The 24,216-nt window shown below is 45.4% G+C and overlaps 2 protein-coding genes across 11 annotated transcripts in view; one reads left to right on the top strand and one right to left on the bottom strand.

The window, feature by feature from the left end:
* Positions 1-19,492, top strand: part of FHIP1B (FHF complex subunit HOOK interacting protein 1B) — a 24,467-nt gene extending 4,975 nt beyond the window's left edge. For 2 of the 9 annotated variants that reach the window (XM_014593036.1, XM_014593037.1), the window contains exons 2-13: positions 525-563; positions 5,576-5,904; positions 6,041-6,700; positions 7,040-7,198; positions 7,384-7,470; positions 7,656-7,823; positions 10,982-11,061; positions 11,237-11,442; positions 11,832-12,611; positions 15,286-15,464; positions 15,624-15,786; positions 18,970-19,492. In XM_014593036.1, coding sequence (XP_014448522.1) covers positions 5,767-5,904; positions 6,041-6,700; positions 7,040-7,198; positions 7,384-7,470; positions 7,656-7,823; positions 10,982-11,061; positions 11,237-11,442; positions 11,832-12,611; positions 15,286-15,464; positions 15,624-15,786; positions 18,970-19,331 — 2,982 coding nt within the window. In that variant the 5' untranslated portion in view covers positions 525-563; positions 5,576-5,766 and the 3' untranslated portion in view covers positions 19,332-19,492. Of the gene's footprint in view, positions 1-524; positions 564-5,575; positions 5,905-6,040; positions 6,701-7,039; positions 7,199-7,383; positions 7,471-7,655; positions 7,824-10,981; positions 11,062-11,236; positions 11,443-11,831; positions 12,612-15,285; positions 15,488-15,623; positions 15,787-18,969 lie in introns of those variants that run through there. The other 7 variants (XM_006161975.2, XM_006161976.2, XM_006161972.2 and 4 more) reach the window with 7 other exon arrangements.
* Positions 19,488-24,216, bottom strand: part of CUNH11orf42 (chromosome unknown C11orf42 homolog) — a 7,580-nt gene continuing 2,851 nt past the window's right edge. The window contains exons 2-3 of one of the 2 annotated variants that reach the window (XM_006161970.3): positions 20,239-21,037; positions 19,488-19,866 (exon numbers count right to left, since the gene is read on the bottom strand). In XM_006161970.3, the coding sequence (XP_006162032.1) occupies positions 19,577-19,866; positions 20,239-21,037 (1,089 nt within the window). In that variant the 3' untranslated portion in view covers positions 19,488-19,576. Of the gene's footprint in view, positions 19,965-20,238; positions 21,038-24,216 lie in introns of both variants that reach the window. The other variant, XM_006161971.3, reaches the window with a different exon arrangement.

The following is a 24,216-nucleotide window of genomic DNA, read 5'->3' as shown; positions in this document are numbered from 1 at the left end:
GGGAAAGAGGAAAGGAACCTGTAATTTACAGTGCACCTACTTTATGCCTGGGGTACTACATAGGTTATCTTATTTAGTTCTTAATACTATCAATGTTTATTTCATCTGGAATTTATAGATGAGGAAACTGAGGTTCAGAGGAGTGAAGTGATTTAGTTAAGGTCACATAGGTGGTAAATGGTAGACTGAGATTCAGACCTTTGTTTGAGGGACTCCAGAATTCAAGCTTTACTTAACCACTTTGTGTTATTTTTATTTGACTGTATATTTGTTTTCAGTCCTCAAATGAAATATGATTGAGAAAGTGTTCTGTAAACAGTAATGCTCTTGTATCAGCCCAGCTCCTTGGAGGTGGCAGATGGCCCAGGATGGGTTTGAAAAGAGTTTAATAAAATGACTGTATTTACAAAGGTGTGGGCAAAGTTTAAAGAAACCAACAAGGGACAGTGTATTATCCCAGGGCTAATAACAAGAAGGGGAGAGTTCTTACCACATTTCTCAACTGTTGGTTTTGCCTTCCCCAGTCCATGCCTACTTGGAACCTGAAGTACTTGAGAAGATGGGTAAGAACTTTTTCTATTCATCCTTTAACCAACTACTTTCCTAAGTTTATCAAAAACTTGATTGCTGAAACTAGTGGACCATTTTTAGTCTTTGTTCTACTTGATCTTTCTAAAGAACTGTGTTACACTGTGGCAACTTTCAGTTTCTCGAACCTTTTTTTTTTTTTTTCCCTTGATTTCCAGATTATCATTTCTTGGATTTCTCCTTACATTTCTGGCTACCTTCACAGTCTCTTCTTTAAAGACTCTTCTTTCTTTGCTCTCCTAAATCCTGATTTCGCCCTTATCTCCTTGCATAGGCTGCTGATCTTCTTAGATAATTTCATCTACTTCCATAGCTTAATTTGTTACCTATACGGTGATAATGCTTGACTTTAGAGTCATGTGTTGCTTAATGACAGTAATAGGTTCTGAGAAATCAGTCTTTTCATCCCAGTGTAAACATCAGAGTGTACTTACACAAACCTGAATGGTGTAGCCTACTATACATACAGGCTATATGGTACATGTAGTGGATTTTATATGTTAGGATCTGTGATGAACAAAACAAGAACTTAAATCAAGCATAAGACAAAATGAAACATGAGACGTATAAGGCTGCTGCCAGTGTAACATGACATGCTGTCTTACAGTAAACTTTTTTTTTTAAAGAGATTTTTGCTTTAGGGTGTGTGCGCTCACTAGAAAGACAGAAAGCAAAAAATCACCCCCCAGGGGGGATAGTCATGCCACAGTTCCTTCTCCATCTCCTGTCAAAATTTTGAGCATGCATGCTCATGTGCCTAGCGTGAGTTTTAAGCCACTGGGTCCACGACTCGAACTGCAGTTGACTGTGTGGGAGTCCAGCAACATAACCGTTATAGCATCTGCTGGTCTCTTAATTATTTAATTTGTCTTTATTATTATTTTAAAATTTGCTATAGGCATACATTCTTGAGAGAGAGGGAGAAAAAGTAAGAGAGTAAGCTGCCAGATCTGGGACTCTAACCGCTGTTTACTATATAAGAGTTTAGCACCTTAACCACCACACCACCTGCTGGCCCCTACTTTATTTTTTAATAAATAGGAGTACACTCTAAAATAACAATAAAAAGTATAGTACATAGGGCTAGTACAATGATTTTTGTAGTACAGTGATTAAACTCTGTCCTTTGGGAGCTGGATCCCAATGGCCTACTGTGATTCAAATCCCAGGTCTGGTGACTTGAAAAACGTACCAGGTGCATGAGTATGCTTGCCCCAAATCCTGACAGAAGAGAGAAACAGGAAAAAGGATCATGGTGTGACCATGCCTCATTGAGGGGCGCTTTCTCTCTTTCTCTCTGACCAGTGCACACACAGACTGGTAGTTCATACATAAACCAGTAACATAGTCACTTTTATCTACTGTATGTAATAGAATGTACTGTATTGTGCTTTTCTGTGACTGGCAAGGTTTGTTTACACCAGCATCTCTACGACATGTGAGTAGTGTGTTGCAGGATGACTTTATGATGGCTATTATGTCACTAGGTGATAGAAAATTCTTAGCTCCATTAAATCTTTTTATTTAACATTTATTTATTTTAGCACAATTAACTCTACAGGATCACTGTTGTGTATGTGGTCCATTGTTGAATGGAACATCATTATATGGCACATGATAGTATATCTCTAATCTTGATTTATCTCTCAAGCTCAAGTATGATTTTTCTGCCTGCTTTCTATGAATCATGAATATCCAGTAGGTGCCTTGCAACTTTTAACATTGCCCGTATTGTACTCATCTTCTCTTCCAACAGTTTTCCTTGGTGTGTTTCTAGTCTGTTAGTGGCTTCATTGGGGTCTTTGACAGGTCTCCTTGCCTTTATTTTATGATTAATTTAAATCTGAATGTATCTGTATTTGCACCTGCATCTGCATCTGTATGCCAGTCTTGCCACTTACTAGCTGGCTAATTTTGAGCAATGTATTTAACCTCTTTGGACTCTGATTTTTTTTTTATATATAAAATGGGGATAATAGTACATACAGGATTTTTATGAGTTAGTTCATGTAGTCCTTAGAACAGAGCCTGCCACATAGTAAGTGCTCAATATATGATAGCTGTTTAATTACTATTAATTCAGCATTAGTTCTACCAGTGTTTTTGAATGCCAGGCACTATGTTGGCACTGGGATTTCAAAGAAAACTGAATGATATGGCTTTGACAAAAGAACAGAGACTGAATAGGTATAATAATTGATTGGCAGAGAGATCACAGGTATACGTAATTTCAGTATTGTATGCAACATGTTAAGATGGAGGTGTATCTCAGACTTTCTAATATTGTCCTTAATGTCTTAGTTTATGTCATTACTTTTTGATTAAACAGTATTGAAACAGCTTTTTATAAATTATCCATTGCCATTTCTCTTTCTTCCACCATTGACTGCTGACGGGTTTTTAAAGGCAAATCTGTTGTCATTTTCTTGCTTAAACTTTGTCTCCCGGGTGTCAATAGTTAGAATTCAGACTCTTTAGCATGGTATTCAGTGATGTTTATAACCTTTATCTATATTTACCCTTCAACTCAATATTGTCTCTCTAATCATCTGTGATTAAACTGCCGAATTTGTAGCTGTTGTTTAAGTTTGTCATGCCTGTTCACAGAGCCATATTTTTGTTTCTACTTTTTTTTTTTAATACGAAGAAGGCTTTTCCTTCTGTTCTTTACATAATCGGCATCTGATTATTAAAGCTCTAAGTTGGATATTACCTTGTGGAACCTTCTTGTAGCACCTCAGGCAGAGTTAATGGCTTTTCTTTGTGTTCCTATGATACCTGTAAATATCTCTATAGTAATTATTGGAATGGATGATTATGCCCTCTCAGCTGGTTTTATCCAGCTGGTTTTAGCACTGTGCTAAGTAAGCATTAGAAATACAGTGATACTTTATCACCATTGATGTACATTGAGTTAATCATTGAGTAAGTCCTCCCTGTTCTTTGGGACTGGCCTCCATTTATAAGACTGTCACCTGTCATATAGAAGATTTCCTGTAATGTAGTTGCTACCATCTTTAGTTGTGAGTTGGAAAATTGTGAAAGAGTATCTGGTGAATGGATATGTTGGTTGATAGAACCTTAGGGCAGAATGTGGGGTAGGTGCCAGGTCTCTGGGTTCCTTTAGCCCTTGTTGAGTATAAAGAGGAAGGACAATGGAACCACACCTTTCCTCTGAAGGATTTATGCTCATAAGAGACAATACCAGTAAGAGGGTGGTAGGTGTGTTGAAAAAGGAACTGTGAGCTATCGACTGGGCCAACAGCTATTTTAGTACTTTCTTCCTTTCTCCTGTGAGTGTCTTGTCCTATCCTCGGAGTGAGTGTTCAATGTTTCTGCCAGGGGTTGGGAATATTGTATATACAATACATGGGATATGGGAATGGGTCTTTGCGTTCCTTGCTACAACGAAAATAGCTCTGTTATTTTGTGTGGCTCTAAATTCCACTTTCTAATTGTTTTCAGTCAGTCAAAGGCTGTTTGCTCATTCTCTGGGTAGGTTTCTTAGGGACCTGTGATAGGCAGAAAGACATTTCGTCTTCAGTAGTGTCAGAGGGCTGGAGTCAGATCTAGTGCTGGGTTTCTTAATTGTTCCTTTGTTTGTTCATTCATTCATTCCTTCATTCACTTAAGCATTCATACATTTAACAACTAATTTATGGAGTACCTAGGAACTAGGGCTACAATAGTAAGACAGATAGACTTTGACTTTAAAGAGCTTACCTTTTACTGTTTAGCAGGTAAGATAGACAGATAAATAATTTTAGATAGTGAAACTACTAAGAAGAAAGGGTTAGGAAGCTAAAGATTGACAGTGAGAAGATGAGTTATTTAGATAGAATTTTTTTTTTTTGGAGAGATTTTCACTGTAGGGCGCGTGCGCTCGCCAGACAGACAGAGAGAGACATAGAGACAGAAAGCGAGAAATCACCCCCCAGGGGGGATGGTCACGCCGCAATCCCTTCTCCTCCATTCTCCTCTCGGGATCTTGGGCACGCACGCACACGCGCCTGGCGTGAGTTTTAAGCCACCGGGTCCGGGACACGAACCGCGGTCGACTACGTGGGAGTCCAGCGACATAGCCATTACGCTAACTGCTGGTTCCCATCTAGATAGAATTATTAAGCACAGCTTTTCTGAGGAGCTAGCATTAGAAAATAGCTGAGCAATAGGAGCTGTGTGGCAAGCAGGAGAACATCCCTGGCAGTGGATGCAAAGTATTCAAGAAGGCCTGTGTGACTGAAGAATGAGTGAGCGGGATGATACGGGGTTATACAGGTTAGATTATATAGGATCCTGTTGGCCAAAGTAAGGAACTTGCACTATTCCTAGTGTGATAAGAAATTGGAGAACATTCAATGGAAGAGAGATATAATATAATTTAGGTTTTAAAAATATAGCTTTGGTTATTGTATGAAGAATAAACTCTTGGGACCAGCAGGTGGCATGGTGGTTAAAGTGCTGGACACTCCCACATGGTCAACCACGGTTCGAGTCCCGGACCTGGTGGCTTGCTTTGTCACTTTCTCTCTCTCTCTCTGGTCGAATTAAAAAATAAATGAATAAGTAAGAATTAAATAATTATTAAAAAAAAGAATAAGCTCTCAGAGGGGCAAGAATAGAAGCTTGTAGACCAGACTGTAAACTGTTTCAATAATGAGACATGTTTTGAGGGTAGAAGTGAGAGTTTGCTGATGAAATAGATACTAGAAGGAAGGAAAAGAAGAAACAAGAATGATGCGCAGGTTTTGGCCTGAGCATGTGGGTGAATGTTGGCATCATTTACTGAGTTGGAAAAGGTTGGGGGAGTGACAGGTTTGGTGGTAGAAATCATGGGTTCTGATAGGTTATGTTGCAGGTGCTGACTGCTTGTGTGTGTATGTGTATGTGGAATTTTTAGTGGAGTGTTTGTTTTGAGTTCTTCCTGCTGGGGAGTGTAGAAAGACAAGCTTCTATTCATATCTTCCATTTTTTCTTTTTGAATTAGACTTGCAAGTCTGGACTGGGCAGTGACCTGTGGGCTTGACACTCCAGCCTGGCATAACCTCTGGCTCCATGGCCAGCTACTGGCTCCTCCAGACCGGATGAAGCAGACTGGAGACACAAGTGGAGAAAGCTTCCAGCTGGAAAATCCTCCGAGTGTAGCCCTCTGGCTGCTGGGACTGCCCAGCCTGCCTCATGGAGAGGATGAACTGGCTGAGCAGACTGGCCTCCCGGGGCCCTGGGCACCGTGTGCCTCAAGGATCCAGTCTGCAAACCCCTGTCATGGCTGACCCTGAGACCTGTCTCATGGTCTTCAAGAATCACTGGTCTCAGGTAGGAGACTGTACTCCGAAGGGCCTAGTCTACTGGCTACCTTAGTCCTCCTAACCTTCTGTATTCCATGTTCCAACAACCCTGTCAGTCACCTTACTATCTTTGATTCTTCACATCTTTTGTCCTTTGTTCCTAGGTGGTGCGAATCCTGGAGCGGCCCGGCCCTCGGGCAGCTCCTGGGGGTGCAGATGATCTCAGTGCTGTGCGCAACCACACTTACCAGATGTTGACACTGCTGGCAGAGGATCGTGCCATCCCCTCGGCGCCTGCAGGCCCTGGGCCCCTGTTGGAGTTCGCCCTGCGCGAGAATCTGCTGACCCGTGTGTTGGCGTGGCAACTGCAGTGGGACGAGCTTGGGGATGGGGTTGAGGAACGGCGGGCTGAGCAACTGAAACTATTTGAGATGCTAGTGAGCGAGCCCCCCCAGCCACTGTTGCGGCATGGTCCAGTTCGGGAGGCTCTGCTCACCTTACTGGATGCCTGTGGCCGCCCCGTGCCCAGTAGCCCAGCACTGGATGAAGGCCTGGTGCTACTTCTCAGCCAGCTGTGTGTGTGTTTAGCCCGGGAGCCTTCACTGCTTGAGTTCTTCCTACAGCCACCTCCTGAGCCTGGAGCTGCCCCACGTCTACTCCTCTTTTCTCGCCTTGTCCCTTTCGTCCATCGAGAGGGCACCCTGGGCCAGCAGGCCCGTGATGCCCTCCTTCTGCTTATGGCTCTGTCAGCTGGGAGTCCCACTGTGGGCCGCTACATCGCCGATCACTCTTACTTCTGCCCGGTTAGCACCTCTTGGGCTAGGGTGAGGAAGGGCATGTCATATAGATACTGGACAGCAATTCCCTATTCAGATCATGTGGGGGAGGCTGGGTACTGGGCACTAGGGACCTCTTCCCCAGGAAAGAGTCCCCTGGAATTGTAGGGAGCTCCCTGATGTCAAAAAGGAGACAAAACATGGGCTTAACTGCACAGAGCAGGTACAAATTCTCTTTTGGGCCTATGTTCTCTGGTAAGGTCCTGCCATGTTGGGTAGCTAAATACCTGCTTTAGTAATTAGTTCTTATCCCTGTTCCTATCAAAACTGGATTAATAGCTTCTTTCTACTTTTTATATTATCTGAGTCTCTGGTAACCTCCCCTAGGTGCTGGCCACAGGGCTGAGTGCCCTGTACTCCTCACTGCCCCGAAAGATTGAGGTTCCAGGGGATGATTGGCACTGCCTGCGGCGGGAAGACTGGTTGGGAGTGCCAGCCCTTGCACTCTTCATGAGTTCCCTAGAGTTCTGCAATGCGGTCATTCAGGTAGGACTGGGGGTTCCAGGAATTCCATCTCTTGGTCATTCTTGGGATAGGGAAGGCGGGTGCGCTCCCTAGAGTTCTGCCACTCTGCCATCTTGGGAGCAGCATCCCTACCTCTATTGTATCATTCTGCTCCCTCTCAGAAAACGGTCTTCTCATACTCCTTTTTGTCTCTTGTATCCTTATAGGTGGCTCATCCCTTGGTGCAGAAACAGCTGGTTGATTATATTCATAATGGGTTCCTGGTGCCTGTCATGGGCCCTGCTCTGCACAAGGTGAGAGTTGTGGGTGGCAAGGCAGATTGAGGGCTGTGCTACAGGGTGCTAACCTCAGGGTTGGGACCACTGTGGGTGGGCTGCTCCTTCCTTGTTCCCTGTCTGCTCCTGGTTTCTCCTTAGAATGTGGGGAAAATAATTCAGGGAAACCCTAAATTTCCAAATTTTCCCTTCCCTTCATCCAGACCTCTGTGGAGGAGATGATTGCCAGTACTGCCTATCTGGAACTTTTCCTACGGAGTATCTCAGAGCCTGCCTTGCTCCGTACCTTCCTGCGATTCCTGTTGTTACACCGGCATGACACCCACACCATCCTTGACACCCTCGTTGCCCGTATTGGCAGCAACTCCCGGGTATGGTCTTTACCTCTGTCCTGGCTTACCTGGGTGAGCCATCTTCTCTCTCTGACCTTTGCTCTGGGAGAGTGTTCCTGCCTTCTTTGGCTTTTTGTCTCCAACAATTACTTCAAAATTAGGTGGCGTTTACTTTCTAGCATTATACTCCCTTTCTTTTATAATAAATGAATCTATTGAATAGGCCATAGTTACCTTTTCTAGATGACTATGGTTGCTTATCATAACTATACATTTCTTCTTATCATGTGCTTTGGCCTGAGATTCTCTTCGTTTATCACTCCGTGGCATGCTATGGGTGACTGGAAGTTTTATGTCTGCTTTGGTAGATGATCCAACTGCTACTGGAGGCATACCTTCTCTCCCTTTTGGATTTGTTGCATTTGAACTACAACATGGAGCATCTGTCCACCCACTTGTCTACTGACATTCCTTCTTCCATTTCTATTGAGTGTTTACTATGTGCCATACTGTTTGTTGGTGTTGGGGATACAGTGATAAACAAGGTAGACGTTGTTGATTTTGTGGAGCTTACCTTATGGAGAATGTAGACAAACAGAAACATTAATAAAATATTGAAAATTGTGGTGTTATTAAAAAGCCAGAGTGCTTAGGAAAAAATAGGGTGATCAAGGAAGACCTCCGGGAAGGTAAGGTGACATTGTGCTAAGACATTAAAGTCATGAAGGAATTAGCCTCTTGAAGTCAGGTGGAAGAACAGTCTAGGCAGAGGGGGCAACATGCAAAGGACATCAAATAGGAGGGAGCTAAGTATATTTGAGGGAATGAAAGACCCATTTGCCTGTAAGTATAGTAAGCAAGGGTGAAAAGGAATAAGATGAAAGTAGAGAGTTAGGTAAAATTCTGATTATGTATGGCCTTCTAGATCATGGTAAGAGGTTTGGGTTTTAAACCGATAGATCAATATGTAAAAGGGAGTAGATTGTTTCTAAGTGGTAAAGATCTGAAGGCTTTCTAGGGGAATATAACACTATATATAATAAATATATAACACATTATATTTATTTTGGTGCTGAGACCACTTTGTTCTCCTCCTTTACTGCAAGTAGTTGAAGTTTTTAGGGTCCTTGTGTTTAAAATAGTTCTTTGATCATTAAGTGTTCTAGAACCTGTTCTAAATGAGTGAGGCATGTGGTAGTAGGGTTCTAGGTCAGTGAGGTTCCTGGATAGCTGTGTTTTGTGTAGATGAGTTTCCATATAGCTTAGTTTTAGGGTATAAGACATTCCAGATTGATTCTGCTTAGACCAGTGTTTCTGAATCAGATGTCTACTTGGAATCATCTCTGGAGCTTTGAAGATGACAGCAATTACTACAACAAATGTTAACCTCTGCTTCATAGTCTTTAGGAGTAGGCCCAGGACATGTGTATTTGTAAAATGTTCTGAAAAGTAATCATGAAGCATGCATTGTGCAAGATCTTTGTTTAGGACCTGATCCAGTCTGTCAAGCTCGGGATACTCCACTCCTGCTATGAGCCACTCCCCTTCTCTGAATCAATGATTTGATTCTCCAAATCAGAAGGGGGAAATGTGGAAAGCTGCATATTAGATCTTGCACATGAACAACTGTTTGTCCAGTTTGTTCCTTTACCCTAACATACTTTAATTTTTTCTGTTCCACTTCTTCATCTTGCTGTAATTCATGCCTGGTATGTTTTTCATGCTGCTGGGTCAGGCTTTGAACCATGGACTACGTGGAATCTGGCTCCCTTAAACTCCAGGCAGGCTATAGGACTGGCCCCTCTCTCTTTCATTTTATTTTGATGGAGCTGGAAAGGTTCACTGCTTTTAATAACATGTGTGATTTGATTTGGCCCAACTAGACAATACAGGATAATCTCCCCATCACAAATTCTGTAAATTTTTTTTTTTTAAATACAGGTTTTTGCCATGGGGCATGTATGCTAACCAGAGAGAGACAGAGAAAGTGAGAAGGAAAGAGAGAAATCACCCCCGAAGAGGGATGGTCATGTGCTTCTCCATTCTCCCCGTGGGATCTTGGGCACACATGCACATGAGCCTGGTGTGATTTTTAAGCCATCTGGTCAGGGTCTCAAACTGCAGTCGACCATGTGGGAGTTTAGCAGTATAATCATGCCATCTGCTGGCCCCTCAAATTCTATAATCTCAATCGCATCTGCAGAATCACTTCTGTTAGATAAAATACCTATAGATTCTGGAGATTAACATGTGGATATATTGGGGGGACCACTTTCCTATCTATCATATAACTTTCTGGTCATCTGAATGTTTTCATTCCTAGTTAAAATGGTCACTTAGGATAAGCCTGCTGGACATCCATGCTGCCCAAAATGAGAACTGCCTTTTCTCTTTGCTACTGCACAATTCCCACATAATCATTTAGCAAAAAATGAACACCTTAAGTATATAAGTATTGCTCTAGATGAAGACTCGTTAGTGGTCTTCAGAGAGCTCAAGGTGCCAGAGGAGAGAGGAATTACCTATGTGTGTCTGTTCTCTTTGCCCAGCTAGAGATGAACCACCCTTCTTTTCTAAAATGAAGGGTTTCCCCTGCTCTGGACCCACCTACTTTTTCTTTTTCCTGTCAGCTGCCCTAGAGTATTTCTTTTTCCTACCCCTCAGAGAAACACTGACTTTGGAGAGGTGACTCAGACTTAATGTTCACAGCCCCACCCACTTCCCAGCTGGGATGCTTCCAGGTTTCTTGTTGGTAGGCATTCAGTTACTGTGTTGCTACAGTCCCTGTTGACAGGCATTCGCTTAGCTATCATGTTGCTTGTCTCCCGTTATTCAGCCACAGTGTTTCTTAGTGTCTTAGTCCCTCTCTCACAGTATTTTCTAGCATCTCTTCATGGATTTTCATTCAGGTATTATTGGGCTCTTGGTGGATAGCTGTGTATAACCATAGAGACTTCTGACATGTATATGGTCTGTAGATATCTTCTGGGTCTGGTACATGGACCATTCCTACCCATGAGTAGTGAAGTCTTGCCCACAAATGTCATGTGATTATCTAGTTCATACTAGAATGACTGGCCCTGTGCATGTTGTTCCTCTAAGAACGGTTGGTTGGGGGTAGGGTGGCAGTCCCATCTGGTCAGGAACTTAGAGGGTAGAGTTCTAATAGTGATTCCCTTCCTCCACCTCACCCCCAGCTCTGCATGGTCTCTCTGAGTCTCTTCAGGACCCTCCTGAACCTCAGCTGTGAGGATGTCCTGCTGCAGCTGGTTCTCAGGTACTTGTGGGGGCAGGGCTGAGGGATGACTACCTCTGACCCTCAGGGCGTGCAGGGCCTTGTATATTGCTGGGGTGATGGGTCTTGGTCTTGCTCGTGAGTATCTTCTTGGAGGATATGTTCCCACTCTTCCTTCCTGATCCACCCTGGGTCTTGTTTCTACCATCCTTCCCAGGTATCTTGTCCCGTGTAACCATGTGATGCTGAGCCAGAAGCCAGCTGTACGTGATGTGGACCTGTATGGACGAGCAGCTGACAAGTTTCTCTCCCTAATCCCACGCTGTTGTCGGCATCGTGCCCCCAGCCCACCTCGTGCAGAGCATGCCTCATGGGCACGAGGTGGGCCTAGCAGAGAGGCAGGGAGAAGGGAGGACATCACGGGTATGGCCTGGGTTCTGGGGAAGCCTAACAAGAAGGAAGGGCTGGTGGGAGGGGAGGGAAGTGGCCATGACTGATGTACTGTTGGCGAAGTTGGTGAGGGTCTTGCAGGGAGGTTTCTTAACCTCACCAAAGAAATTTAGGGTGAGGCTTCTGGGCAAAGCTGTTTTTTCCTTCACTCTAGTCCTATACTCTTTTTATTTCCATTGTTTCTTGGTGATGGAAAGAGGGTGGGTGAGAAAACGGTTAATCTGGAGGTTGGAGAATTAGCTGTCTGAATAGGTTCTATATTTTTGTCTCCCCAATGCCTTCTCTTTAGTCTTCCTAGGTGTCTTATCTTTCCTCTTGGGCCTCTGTCTTCTTGATTCCTCTTACGTATTTTTCCCTTGCAGGCCCTGGAAGCCCAAGTGTTGATTCCTCTTCTGTGGTGACAGTGCCCCGGCCCTCCACACCATCTCGTCTGGCTCTCTTCCTTCGGCAGCAGAGCCTGAGTGGCTCTGAGTCCCCAGCCCCAGCCCCTCGCTCACCAGGGCTTGCTGCATCCCCAACTTCTAGCCCTGGCCGACAGCCCAGCTCTGCAGAGGAGCCTGGTGAGCTGGAAGACAATTACCTGGAGTATCTGCGTGAGGCGCGCCGTGGTGTGGACCGTTGTGTCCGAGCCTGCCGTACCTGGTCTGCCCCGTATGATGGCGAGCGGCCCCCTCCTGAGCCCAGTCCTGTTGGCTCCCGGACTAAGAAACGCAGCCTACTGCCTGAGGAGGACAGGGACAATGGAGGGGGAAGGGAGGAGGAAGAGCTGGGGAGCAGGGGGCTGGCTGTGGGTACAGGGGAGGGGCCCGGCCACCTGCCCCCACCCCAGCTAAATGGGGTGCCAGGACCATGGCCTGAGGGGGCCAAGAAGGTTCGTCTGGTGCCACAGGAGGGAGCTGGGGACCGATTAGAGGGCATTTCTGAGGGCATGGCAGGACTAGAGGGCTTTGGGCAGGAGCTCCGGGAGCTAGAGGTGGCATTGAGCAATGGGGGAGCTAGCACAGAGCCTCCCCTCGAGCCTCCACTACCTCTTGAGGAGGAGGAGGCCTACGAGAGCTTCACCTGTCCCCCTGAGCCCCCTGGCCCCTTCCTCAGCAGCCCTTTGCGGACTCTCAACCAGCTGCCAAGCCAGCCCTTCACTGGTAAGCTACGTAGCTGAGGCCGTCTTTTTGTGCTCTTTGCATGTTCTTGACATGTTTGTGTTTGTGCTGGTTTCTAAGACTTCTTGGCCATGTCTTTCTGTGTACTTGCCTAGCCTCTCATCCATTCTGCTTGGGTCCCTTCCAGATTCATGTCATTGTCATACTTGTGTTTCTATGTATGTTTATATGTTTCCCATGCTTGTGCTGGTATGAATACTGACTTACGTCTGAGCCTTATATGTCTGTCCCCTGTGCATGTTCCTCTGTGTCCCCTGTGCATGTTCCTCTGTTTCCCCTATTCCGGTCATGTCCTGGGATCCGTGGTGTTTCTTGGTGAATTATAATTTATTGGAACCATATGGAAGATATATGCACTATGCTGTTAAGAGAGAGCATTCCCTGTAAATCCTTGGTTTGATGTCGTTCCCACAGGTTTATGTTTGGGTATCAAGTCAGCTCTCCTGTGGTCCAGGGTCAGCTCTTTCCTACTCAGCATCTTTCTCTTTGCCTCTTCAAAAGGTCCCAGTTCAGATTTCTTTGTCCCCCTTCCTTGTACCTTCTTGGTTGCCAAGACTGCTCAGTAATATGCTCCTGGGGATTCACAGTTATTCGTTAGGACTGCAGCAGATAAAGAAAAACCTCTTTGAGTACATATGACAAACTGTGGGCCTGAGTGCTCCAGCTGAGTTCTTTAGGGCTCTTCACATGCCCTTGGAGCTAGATTCAATCTGAGAGCTTGGGTGAACAACTCTTTGTTTTGTTTGAGAGCCAGCCCAGACTTCATCTGGCTCTAATCCTCACTCCACATACCACTCCAGCAAAAACAACACTTCTGGGAAGCAGTGTAGTGATTAAGTCTAAGACCACAGGTTTTGGATTAGGCACATGTTAAATTAGCATCCCGGCTCTGCTACTGATGCCTGTAAATCCCAACCTCAATGCTGGCACTTTGTGAAAACTCTGTAAGTTGTCGCTTTGCATTAGGATTGCCATCTCTGGTTGCCTGGCAGATTTAAAACCACTCATTTTCCAGCTGTTTGTAGTCGAGTGGTCATGCCTTTATCGGTTCATGTCCTGACTGGGCCTAGGATATACTGGCCATCTTGCTTGCACCACAGCACGGAGCCTTCAGCTCTGAGCAGGAGTCCTGCCAGCTTCTTTTTGCACCCTACAGAAATATACATTCCCTTTAGTTAGCCTCGTCTCTACTCCTTCCTGCTCAGTACCACAGGAGGCGTGTGCAAGTTTTACTATGGTCTTAAAGTGTTAATACATGCTATTTTTTTTTCATTTGTAAATGCATGTAAGCTTTGAATCATTTCTTACAAGAAATTCCCAAGAAATGACAGGAACAGATGTTATGGGATGTTTTAGGATATTGTTAAGCTACAGTTGTTTTGGAGCTAAGGCTGATCATGTGTTCCTGGAGTGGAAGATGTTCTAGGATCTTTTTCAGGATTCGCCACTTCTTGCCCTTCATTGTTCTATTTAAATTCATAGGAAAGTTCTTACATTTACTTGCTTTCCCCTCAAATCCTTGACCAGACATGATGGTTCTAGAATCCTAGTGGCGGTGATGTGGCCAAGTTGAGTTCATGTCTTCCAGAAATCCTTTTTCCTACCAGTCTTTCCTGAATCAATTTTCTCTGCCCCTGAACTCAGCTGTCTTTTTATTACAGCTTCTATACCACCTTCTTGGTTCTCTGATTCTGAAAGCTGATGTCCTCTCTGGTCCCCTAGAGTTTCTCCCTGCACATTGAATTGGCCCTTATATTCCTCCCCTTTTTTAAAAAAATCTTCACTATACTTTCTTTTTTGACCAGGTTTAGTGTTATCCTCTCTTATGTGGAATCTGATTCTTCATTTTTTGCCTAATCACTTTGCTTTTGTGTTCTTTTTGGGTGAAGCTTTTTTAAAAACTGAGAAATACTGCGTAGCTCATGGTTATAACTGAACTCTTAGAATATTCAAGGTCTGGGATCAGCAGTTAGTGTAATGGCTATGTTGCTGGACTCTCATGTAGTCGACCGTGGTTTGAGTCCCAGACCCGGTGGCTTAAACTCACACTGGGTGTGTGTGCGTGAATGGCCAAGATCCTGAGAGGAGAATGGAGGAGAAGGGATTGCAGTATGGCCATCCCTCCTCGGGGGTGATTTCTCGCTTTCTGTCTCTCTGTCTCTGTCTTTCTGGTGAGCACACGCGCCCCAAAGCAAAAACCTCTCCAAAAAAAAAAGGAAAAAATAAAAGAATACTTGAGGTCTTAGACTAAATGCTTTTAAATATTAATGTCTCTTGGATTCTCTTAGTCACTTTTTGATGTAGGTGTATTTTCTTATTTTACCATGTAGCAAACTAAAACGTAGAGAGTTTTGATTTAGCTAATATGATCAGTAAGGGGTAAAGCTGAAATTTGGAGCCAGATATCTGTGACTCCATAGCCTCAGCTCTGGGCTCTTCAATTCAAATGTGTACAGTGGCATCTGAACTTTTGCGAGTATGTGTGGTGTCTGCCATCTTGTTTCCTTCAGAATAGGGACTCAGAATATCTGAAAATACCCAGAGACTGCTGAATAAGTCATTGCCATCTCTAGTGTGGGGAGGTCTTTTGTTGTGGGGAGGAATGAGTGTGATGTGCGTTGTGTTCAGGCCTTGTATCCTTGTGCCCATCCCCCAGGCCCCTTCATGGCTGTGCTCTTTGCCAAACTCGAGAACATGCTGCAGAACTCCGTCTATGTCAACTTCCTGCTGACAGGGCTGGTGGCCCAGCTGGCCTGTCACCCCCAGCCCCTGCTCCGCTCTTTCCTGCTCAACACCAACATGGTCTTCCAGCCCAGTGTCAAGTCCCTGCTGCAGGTGTGCGATGCATGCATGCATGGGTGCGTCCAGGCTCCATGGTGGGCCAGACCCACAGCTGGAGTGACTCTGGGTGGGCTGGGAACAGGTCCAGTGGGACTAGAAAGAACTGTGTCAGTCTAGAGCCACCCAGAAATGTCATGAAGTTGTGCTTTATAGGTGCTGGGCTCTGTGAAGAATAAAATTGAAAGCTTTGCGGCCTCCCAGGAGGACTTCCCAGCACTACTATCCAAAGCCAAGAAGTACCTCATTGCCCGTGGCAAGTTGGACTGGGCAGAGGGCCCTGCAGCAGTACCTGTACCTCGCCGCTCCGACCCCCTAGGTGAGGCCTGTATCATGAGTCCCTCCCTCCCTACAAAGCCTGTTAGCCCTGTTAATTCAGCTCTTAAGTGTGAAACCTTATGACGGGAACCAGAGTTGTAGAAAATTGAGTCTTGATGTTTGTCCTCAGGCTTCTGGACAGAGGACAGAACATGGTTCTATGTTTTTTTTTTTTTTTTTTTTCCTCCAGATGGCATGTGCACTTACCAGAGAAAGTGTAAGAAAGCACCTTGCAAAGAGGTGTGGCCATGCTGCTCCATTTCCATCCTGTTAGCATTTTGGCATGCACAGACACACATGCCTGCTATGTTTCTCAGGCCATCGGAGCTGGGATTCAAACTTCGGTCAGCCATGTGGGATTTGGCTGTCTATGCACAGCACTTAACCACTACACTATGGAGCCAACCATATAGATTTAACATACACAGATACATAGATAGATAGATGGATATAACAGATAGTTACGTTTGTTAAGAGCTAAATCAGCAGTATTGCCATGTACTGCTCTAGGATTTGGGGACAGACAAAGGGACTGTATTCTCTAGGTTGAGATATTATAGCTTAGCAAAGGGGATGACATTTGACATGGGCCTTGGGAGATGGGTAGGACTTAGCTAGACCAAGGAGTGGGAGTCCTTTATTCCTTTGTTCAGGAGATGTCCTGGACTATTTAGTTGCAGCATGGGGTTTATAGGGTGGTAGAACAGTTGGTGGTAAGGTTTAGTCAGAGCAGAATGATTTCAGGGTAGGAACTGGGCTTGGTAGAAATTGTGATCTTATAGACGGTGAAAAACTACTAGAGTTTTTAAAATCTACTAGACGTTTTTAAATCCAAAAGGAGTATGTTAGCTCAGGGAATTGGAAGTAGGAGAAAGGGAGTCAGGAAGAGTAGTCAGAAGCTTTTGTCATAATGTAGTTGTGACTAGAGAGGCTGAATTAGAGTAGTCAAAAAGGTAGAAGTGGGAAGGAAGTTTTGGCAGAATTTGGCGAGTGGCTGTGGGTTACAGGAAGAAGGAAGAAATATGACCATGTCGTTTTAAATCTAGATCTTTCATTGACAAGTAGCTGAGTACTTGCAATGTGTGCTAGAGATTTTCTTTGGTATAAGGGATTCAAGGCAGTATAGGATGTGAATGAACATATAGTCTGGAGAGTGACTAGAGGGATGTAATAGGGAGGAGGGTTCTAGTGCTCATGGAGTGATGGCATCTAGAGAGTAAGAAAAGAATTAACTTCAGACAAGAAAAGGCTTTTTGTTTTTTCCTCCTCGGAGGTAAATGAGAGTGTAAGGAGGAAATGACTTGTATCGGTGGAGTTGTGAAGTGTGGAAAGAGGGATTTCATGTCATCCTTTATTTACTGATCTGTGTAGGAGGCAAAATGAGAGCAGAGTTGAGAGTGAAGCTGAAATGGAGGTTTGAAGAGACAAGTGCGTAGGCTGAGGTGAGAGGCCCATAGGGTTATTGCATAGCAGTGTGAACCCAGCTGAAGCTTGTTAGCATGAGTTCCTCAGGGCCCAGTACCTTGAATATTTCTTGCATCTATGATTTTGGCACTGTGGTCACTGTGGAGGGGGCAGGGATTAAAGGGCAGATACGACACATCCCGAGCCCTTAAGCTTCCAGATTAGTGAATGAGGTAGAGACATAGAATGAAAATTTTAAAGTATGTTGAGATAAGGACAATAAAATAGGAAGTTAATGGAGGTTTCCTAGAGAGGTGGTGATAGGAAGGAAGGATAAACAAAAGTAGGGAGAGCAAAATTTGGGTGATAGAGCTGCAGAAGCATAAAATGTGTCTGAAGGTCCCAGGAAGGTAAGTGGGGATGAAAAAGCAACGTGGGTTGTAGAGTGTTTGAGAAGAGGTTGGAGAAGGAGCCAGAGCCTGGTAGTGAGGGGATCTGGATGCCAGGTTTAATAGCTCTGTGTAGCATCTCCATAGCCAACATTACAGGTAGAGAATGAGAACCGTTGTCATGATCCAGAGGATGTAGAATCTAGGCCTAACAGTGGTCATGGGTCTAGACTCAGGAACTAGGCAGAAAATTGGAGGAGAGAGGACAGTATTTTCAATGACTCATTTGTATCCAAATTGATAGGAAGTTGTCTGGCCACAGCCAGTGGAAAAAGAACCTCTGGTGAGTGGATATAGAACAGTGAAGTGGTGATAAAGGAGAACGGATCGTGGAGGGATGGGGACTTAGAAGTAGGGCCTGAAGTGTAATTGCATACAAAGAGCCTTCATGGAGGACTGGCCCTGTAGCGTCATGGCTAGGCGGAGGAAAGTAGTTCCCATGTGGTCCACTGTGGTTTGAATCCCTGCACTGGTGGCTTGAAAAGAAAATGTGTGCATGTATGCCTAGGATCCTGATGAGATGGTGGAGTGGAGGAAACGGGATCGTGGTGCCCCTCATTGAGGGGGCACTTTCTGAGGCGTGCACACACTGTCTTCTGGCATAAAAAAAGAAAGTTAATGAAAAATGCATATTATGAAAAACTATACATGGATTTTGAAATTCTTTTGCACAAAAATAAACTTAAATTTTAAATCTATTTTTCACCAACTTTTTGAAGTACATAGCCCTTGTGAGTATTGAATGCACAGAGGCTGTGGATCAGGTGTTAGAGACAGGCAGGGGGAGATGGAAGTGATTGATTCTAATTGAGGAGGGTGATAGGAATCATGAAATAAGAAGGCCTTATTAGTGACCAAGGAGAAATATTGGGCTATCAGAAAAGTCATGAAGTACTTTTTCTGTGCAAAAATGGCGTCATGACTTTTCTGAACCCAGTAGCTTGGTGGTGCTAGAGTAGTGATTGGAGAGGAGGATCACTCAGGGTGAGAGGCAGAGTATCTTGCCAGAAATGAAATGGCTGAAGTGTTGACTAGTTAAGACTGGGAATTATATAGGTTGTCTGGGTGGGGAGGCAGGATGGAGGGACAAGGACTAGACTGGCAGCATTTTAGTATTAGAGGGAAAGGAACTACTTAGTCCTCAGAGGACTTCAATAGTGGAACAGGAAGTGGTTCCTGCAGTTCATTTCTGGTTCATTATATTCTTTCTGCCTTTCCCTCAAAATACTAATGGTGAAGTTAGGAACCTAGGGGGTGGGAGAATATCCTGTTTGGGACCAAGGGAGGTTCCCTGATCCCAGCACCTTCATGATACCCCTGTTTATTCCCAGTGAAGAGCCGGAGGCCGTCCTTGGGGGAGTTACTCCTGCGGCATGCACACAGTCCAACCAGGGCCCGGCAGGCAGCACAATTGGTCCTTCAGCCTGGGCGAGATGGAGCTGGACTTGGCCTAGGTGGGGGCTCCCCTGGGGCTTCAACTCCAGTCCTCCCTCTGCGGGGCGGGGCCCCCGAGCGCCAAGGTGAGGCTCTGCGAGTCAAGAATGCTGTCTACTGTGCAGTCATTTTCCCTGAGTTTCTCAAGGAGTTGGCTGCCATCTCCCAGGCCCATGCTGTCACCTCGCCTTTCTTGTTGGATACTTCAGAGGATGGATCTGGTCCTCCCATCTCAGGCTTTGGGCCCCTCAATCCTTAACTTTCTTCTATGGACAATCAGGGCCATGGGTGGCCTGGGCTGGGGCCAGGGCACAGGCCCCTTTTTATGTTTGGAGGCAGTGGCAAAAGGACTTTTTAATTTATTTCAGATGAATGTTTTATGGAGAACTTGTTGCAATATGTATAAAAGGGAAATCTCTATTCTGTGCTCATTCTTCTTTCCCACCCTGTTTTTATGGGTTTGGAGCATTGCACATTGTACATTATACATTGATGGGGAGGTGGTCAGGGATATTTTCTCTCTGATGACATCGATGCCAGGTTTTCAAGGTACCTCTTATGCCCTGAGAGGATGAGGGGACTTGAAGCCCAGGGAAAATGGTGGGAAAACGGTGGGGACTCTCCCTTGTCTCTGGACCCCAGAAGGAAGAAGCAGCATGGGCCCAAGATGGTTTGGGGGAGCAGCAGCTGGTGTTTATTGGGGACCAGTATCCCTATGCCAGATCTTGGGGGCCTTGCCCCCTGCATCTCTTGCCTCAGCTTCAGTCGTCGCTGTCGAACTCCGAGGACAGACCCTGCAGCAGGGGCAGGGACATGGAGTGCCGGTCGGGGTCCCCGGGGCCCCCACCCTGGCCTCCTGGTGGGGGGCTGCGGGGGCTGAAGAGCCAGTTCTCTGCCAGGGTTGGGGATAGGCACAGCTTGACTCATGCCCTGATCCTTCTGCCTCCCTTGTCCCTCCCACTGGTCCGCTGTGCTATCCCCAGCCCTCACCAGGGTTATGCCTCCATCTTACCCTTCCCTGGCTCCCTACCTCCATTCCTCTTGCAAGAGTCTTATGCAGCATCATGGTTGCCCCACACCATATTTCTGGACTATACTCTCATACCCTCTCCCTCCTTTAACTTTGTTTCTCCCACCCCCCTCATCTTCATTTTCTCCAGCAGTACCTGATAACATCTGGGGCCCCCTCCGGAAGGGGTTTCGGCCCTTGTAGGAGAATCTGGTGGGTCTGCCCTCTGGTCCTTCCTGGGGAGGTGGTGTAGGTGGGGCTGGGACAGTTGGAGGCACATCAACAGCTTCAGGGGCATCAGCAGGTACCGATGTGGGGGCCAGTGGTGGCATGAGGCTGAGGTTGGGTCTGACCCAGTTAGCCCCATGGGGCAATGGGTCTTTAGTCAGAGGCTTCTGTGGTCCCAGCACACCCTTGGGCTGCAGTGAAAACTTGAGGCAGGAGAAGGCCACAGGCAATGAACGCTGTAACCGTAGCAGCTGGGGCTCACGGCCTGTAGGCAACAGCCCCAGCTGCAGCCAAGAGCAGGAAAAGACCTGGTAGATGACATAGATGCTGTGGGTGCTTCGGAGCCAGGGAAGAGTCTGTTGTAGGCTCACCTGGCCTGGCGGCAGCAACAGGAAGGCTACCTTCTTGCGTAGGCCACCCATATGTAGGCGTATCCGGCAGGGCTGCCCATCCAACAGTCGCATCTCTTCATAGGCTATCTCTGCTCGGCCATTTGGTGAGTATTCCCGAGTGCAGTGGGCAAAGGCACCCTCAGACCCTGCCTGCTCCAGGAGGTTTGGTAGTGGCCCTACTGGTTTCAGTGCCCTCCGTCCTTGCCGACCTGGCAGAGCCAGGCGGGTGTGGGCCGGGCGGGACTGTTTCACTAGCACACCCAGTAGGTCATAGCAGGCTGCATCCGACAAGAATGGTACTGCCACTACATTGGATCCAAAGCGCTCCTCGATGACCTGCAGGTGGCCAGTTGATAGGTCAGGGACTGAGTAGGATCAGGAGTTAACTGGTAGCCTACTCTAGAGAGACCTTCCCACCATTCACTGTTCAGTTACATCTTTACAGCATGCTCAGGCTTTCTGCATATCTCCCAGTTATTTCCTTCAGCAAAATTTTTTTAAAAAAATTTTTATGTTTATTTTTAAAATTATTATTATTATTATTATTTTGTCATTAGATGTGTGCGCTTGCTAGAGAGAGAGACACAGTGAGAGGGAAAGTGAGAAATCATCCCCCCTAAGGGAGATGACCCCGTTGCAATCCCTTCTCTTCCATTCTCTTCCTGAGCTTTTGGGCATGTACACACATGTCCCTGGCATGATTTTTTTTTTTTTTTTGGAGAGGTTTTTGCTATAGAGCGCATGCACTTGCCAGACAGAAAGAGACAGAGAGACAGAAAGCGAGAAATCACTCCCCAGGGGAGATGGTCACGCCACAATCCCTTCTCCATTCTCCTCTCAGGATCTTGGGCACGCACGCACACGCACCCAGCGTGAGTTTTAAGCCACTGGGTCTGGGACGTGAACTGCGGTCGACTATGTGGGAGTCCAGCGACATAGCCATTACGCTAACTGCTGGTCCCCCTGGCATGATTTTTAAGCCACCAGGTCCAGGACTCAATCTGCGGTCAGCCATGTGAGAGCACTTTAACCCCCATGCCACCTGCTTTTCCCCCTACAGCAAAATCTTGAGTTTCTACCATAGTAGATACTGGAAAAACATAAAAGGGTGAGACTTTGTTCTTGTTTTAGTATAGCTCAGTTTAAGGGAGGAGACAAAAATGTAAACTGTAGTCAGCTAAGTAAAATAATAGAGCAAAGAGTGAAGGAGGCAAGTTGTGTCTTAATAGCTTTGGTCTTTGATAAAAGAAGGCTCAAAGAAGGTTTCTAGGTGCTAATACCTGAGCTTTGAAGGAATTAAGTCAATAGAAGAATGATCAGTCCAGGAAGAGGGGATAGCCAGTGGAAAAACCTGAGCTGACAAGCCAAGAGGGGCATGTTTAGGAACACATAATTTCATTTAACTTGTAGGCTATGAAGAGGGAAGGGCACATAGGAACTAGGCCTTGTTTGTGTGTCAAGTGACTCAAATTTTAACTTGAGGGCAGTGGGAAGCCACTTACAGGGAAGGAGACACAGGATCAGATAGGTATTTTAGATAGTTTAGTTTTAATAGGCATACAATAAGAGGTAGATCAACTAAGAGTACTGTCATACTCCAGGCAAGACATGGTGGGGCCCTGAACCAAAATAATGGAGGGAGATATTAGACGTATTTAAGTTGTAGAACTAGTAGAATTTGGTCACTTAAGGGGTATGGGATGGGAAAAGGCATCTTCAAGGATCATTCCTAGGTGATGGGTACATGGGTGATGTCATGAACTGAGAATGGGTACACAGAAATAGATTTGGAAAGCTCATAATTACGGTGTGTCTGTTACTTCTTAGAATATACCTTCTGCCCTGCCTGTGGGGGAGATTTCTTTTAGAAAATCTGAGGCCTCATCTTTATAATGTTAGTTCCAGTTTTCCTTGGTTTTTGTCTTGGCCTTTTTTGGACTTGGTAACCCAGTTCTGGAAAGTTTACTTCATGACAATTGAGAAACCCTGTAAGACCCTGTCTAGTAATTGTACTTGGGTATTGTGATCTTGACCGATTCAGGATTCTGTTGGTTGAGACTTCTGCCTGCCTGTTCTGCTGGGAGCAAGGGCACACGAAAATCCCTTTTGGGCCTCTTTCATATTTGAGCCCCATGCTTAAAGTGCTGTTCTCTACCCTCAGCCCTCAAGTTCTATGTGTCTGTGTCTCTGCTAATGGCACTGATCACTCTGCTGGCCTTTTGCTACATATAACTATTTTAGAAGTGCCGCCCCAGCATAGGAGTAGGGTAGTTAGCTGATGGAGTTTCTGCTCTTTGGACAAGCTGAGGCAGAGTGAAGACTGCTGTCTTTAGTCACCTGGCCAAGGAAAAAAACAAGCTTGCTCTTGATCTGCATGGATGAATTTTTTCCCCTCATTCCTTCCCCTTTACTTCACTGAGATCTGGAATGCTTTTTTTGGGTAGAGATACCAGACTAAAGAATAGGCTCTGAAAAGGGCCAGTTTGCTTTCCAGGGTAAGAGCAGGGCACTGGTGGATTGGCATTTTTGGATGGAATGCTTTGCCCCATGACAATGAGAGCACAGTCACCTAGCCTAACTTCAGAATCCCACCCCAGCTGCTCCTTTAGTTTCTAGGCAGTCTTACAAAAATAAGACCGATGAGTGGAAGGATCTCCAGAAGAGACCCCTCTAACAGGAGTGTAATATTTAAAAAACCTGGTGTATGTTGTCTAAATTTCTGCCAAAAGGGTTTCTGTTGGAGCTGGAGGCTCTTCCCCAGCATATAGGCATTAATTTGCTATGGAAGTTTATTAGGTCTTCACTTTTTACCCATCCCAAAATAGGAAAAATAAGAAACCCATTTCATTGCTGAATTTTTTGCTAGAATGTCTGTTTATGACTACCACCTGCTTCTACTAACCTTCCCCTTGTGGGGAGTAGTTCTATGGTTTTTATGAGGCTTGTAAATTTAGGTTTCCCAGGAGCAGCCCAGGACAGTGAAGGAAGATTGTCTTCCTAAATATTCCTTGGTTGCCTTGAATTCTGAATGGAGCTCTTGAACCAAAGTCTCTTTTACAAAATGCCCAGTAAACTGCCAGCAGTTCTGGAGACAGGTAACTAGGTCACTCAAAGGTGCCTTACTCCTTGAATTTGCCGCATCCACTAGTGATTTATCCTGCACATCTCTACCTGGTTTTCCTGACAATTTTCCACTTAAATAAGATAGTGAATTTTTCTGGTAGCTTTCTCATAGTGAAGATACCATTTACTTTACCCTAATTCTGACTGATCTAGTCCAGGATCAACCTTCTGCACTGAAGAAACCCATCAGTCTAATACTTGGGGAGGACAGTGGCTTTCCTGTTTTGCCTCCCTGGGAAGCCACTGTTTGTGGAGAACAGCTATTTCATTTGCAGTGAGAGCTGTGTGTGCTATTAAGGTGGCTTTGAGTCTGGTTAGGCACTGCTTTAAGAGGTTTTTTTTTTTTTTTTTTTTTTTTTTTTTTTTTTTTTTTTTTTTTTTTTTTTTTTTAA

Source organism: Tupaia chinensis, unplaced genomic scaffold (genome assembly GCF_000334495.1).
Source record: "Tupaia chinensis unplaced genomic scaffold, TupChi_1.0 Scaffold139491_1, whole genome shotgun sequence".
NCBI lineage: Eukaryota > Metazoa > Chordata > Mammalia > Scandentia > Tupaiidae > Tupaia > Tupaia belangeri.
This window is presented reverse-complemented; position numbering and strand designations above follow the sequence as displayed.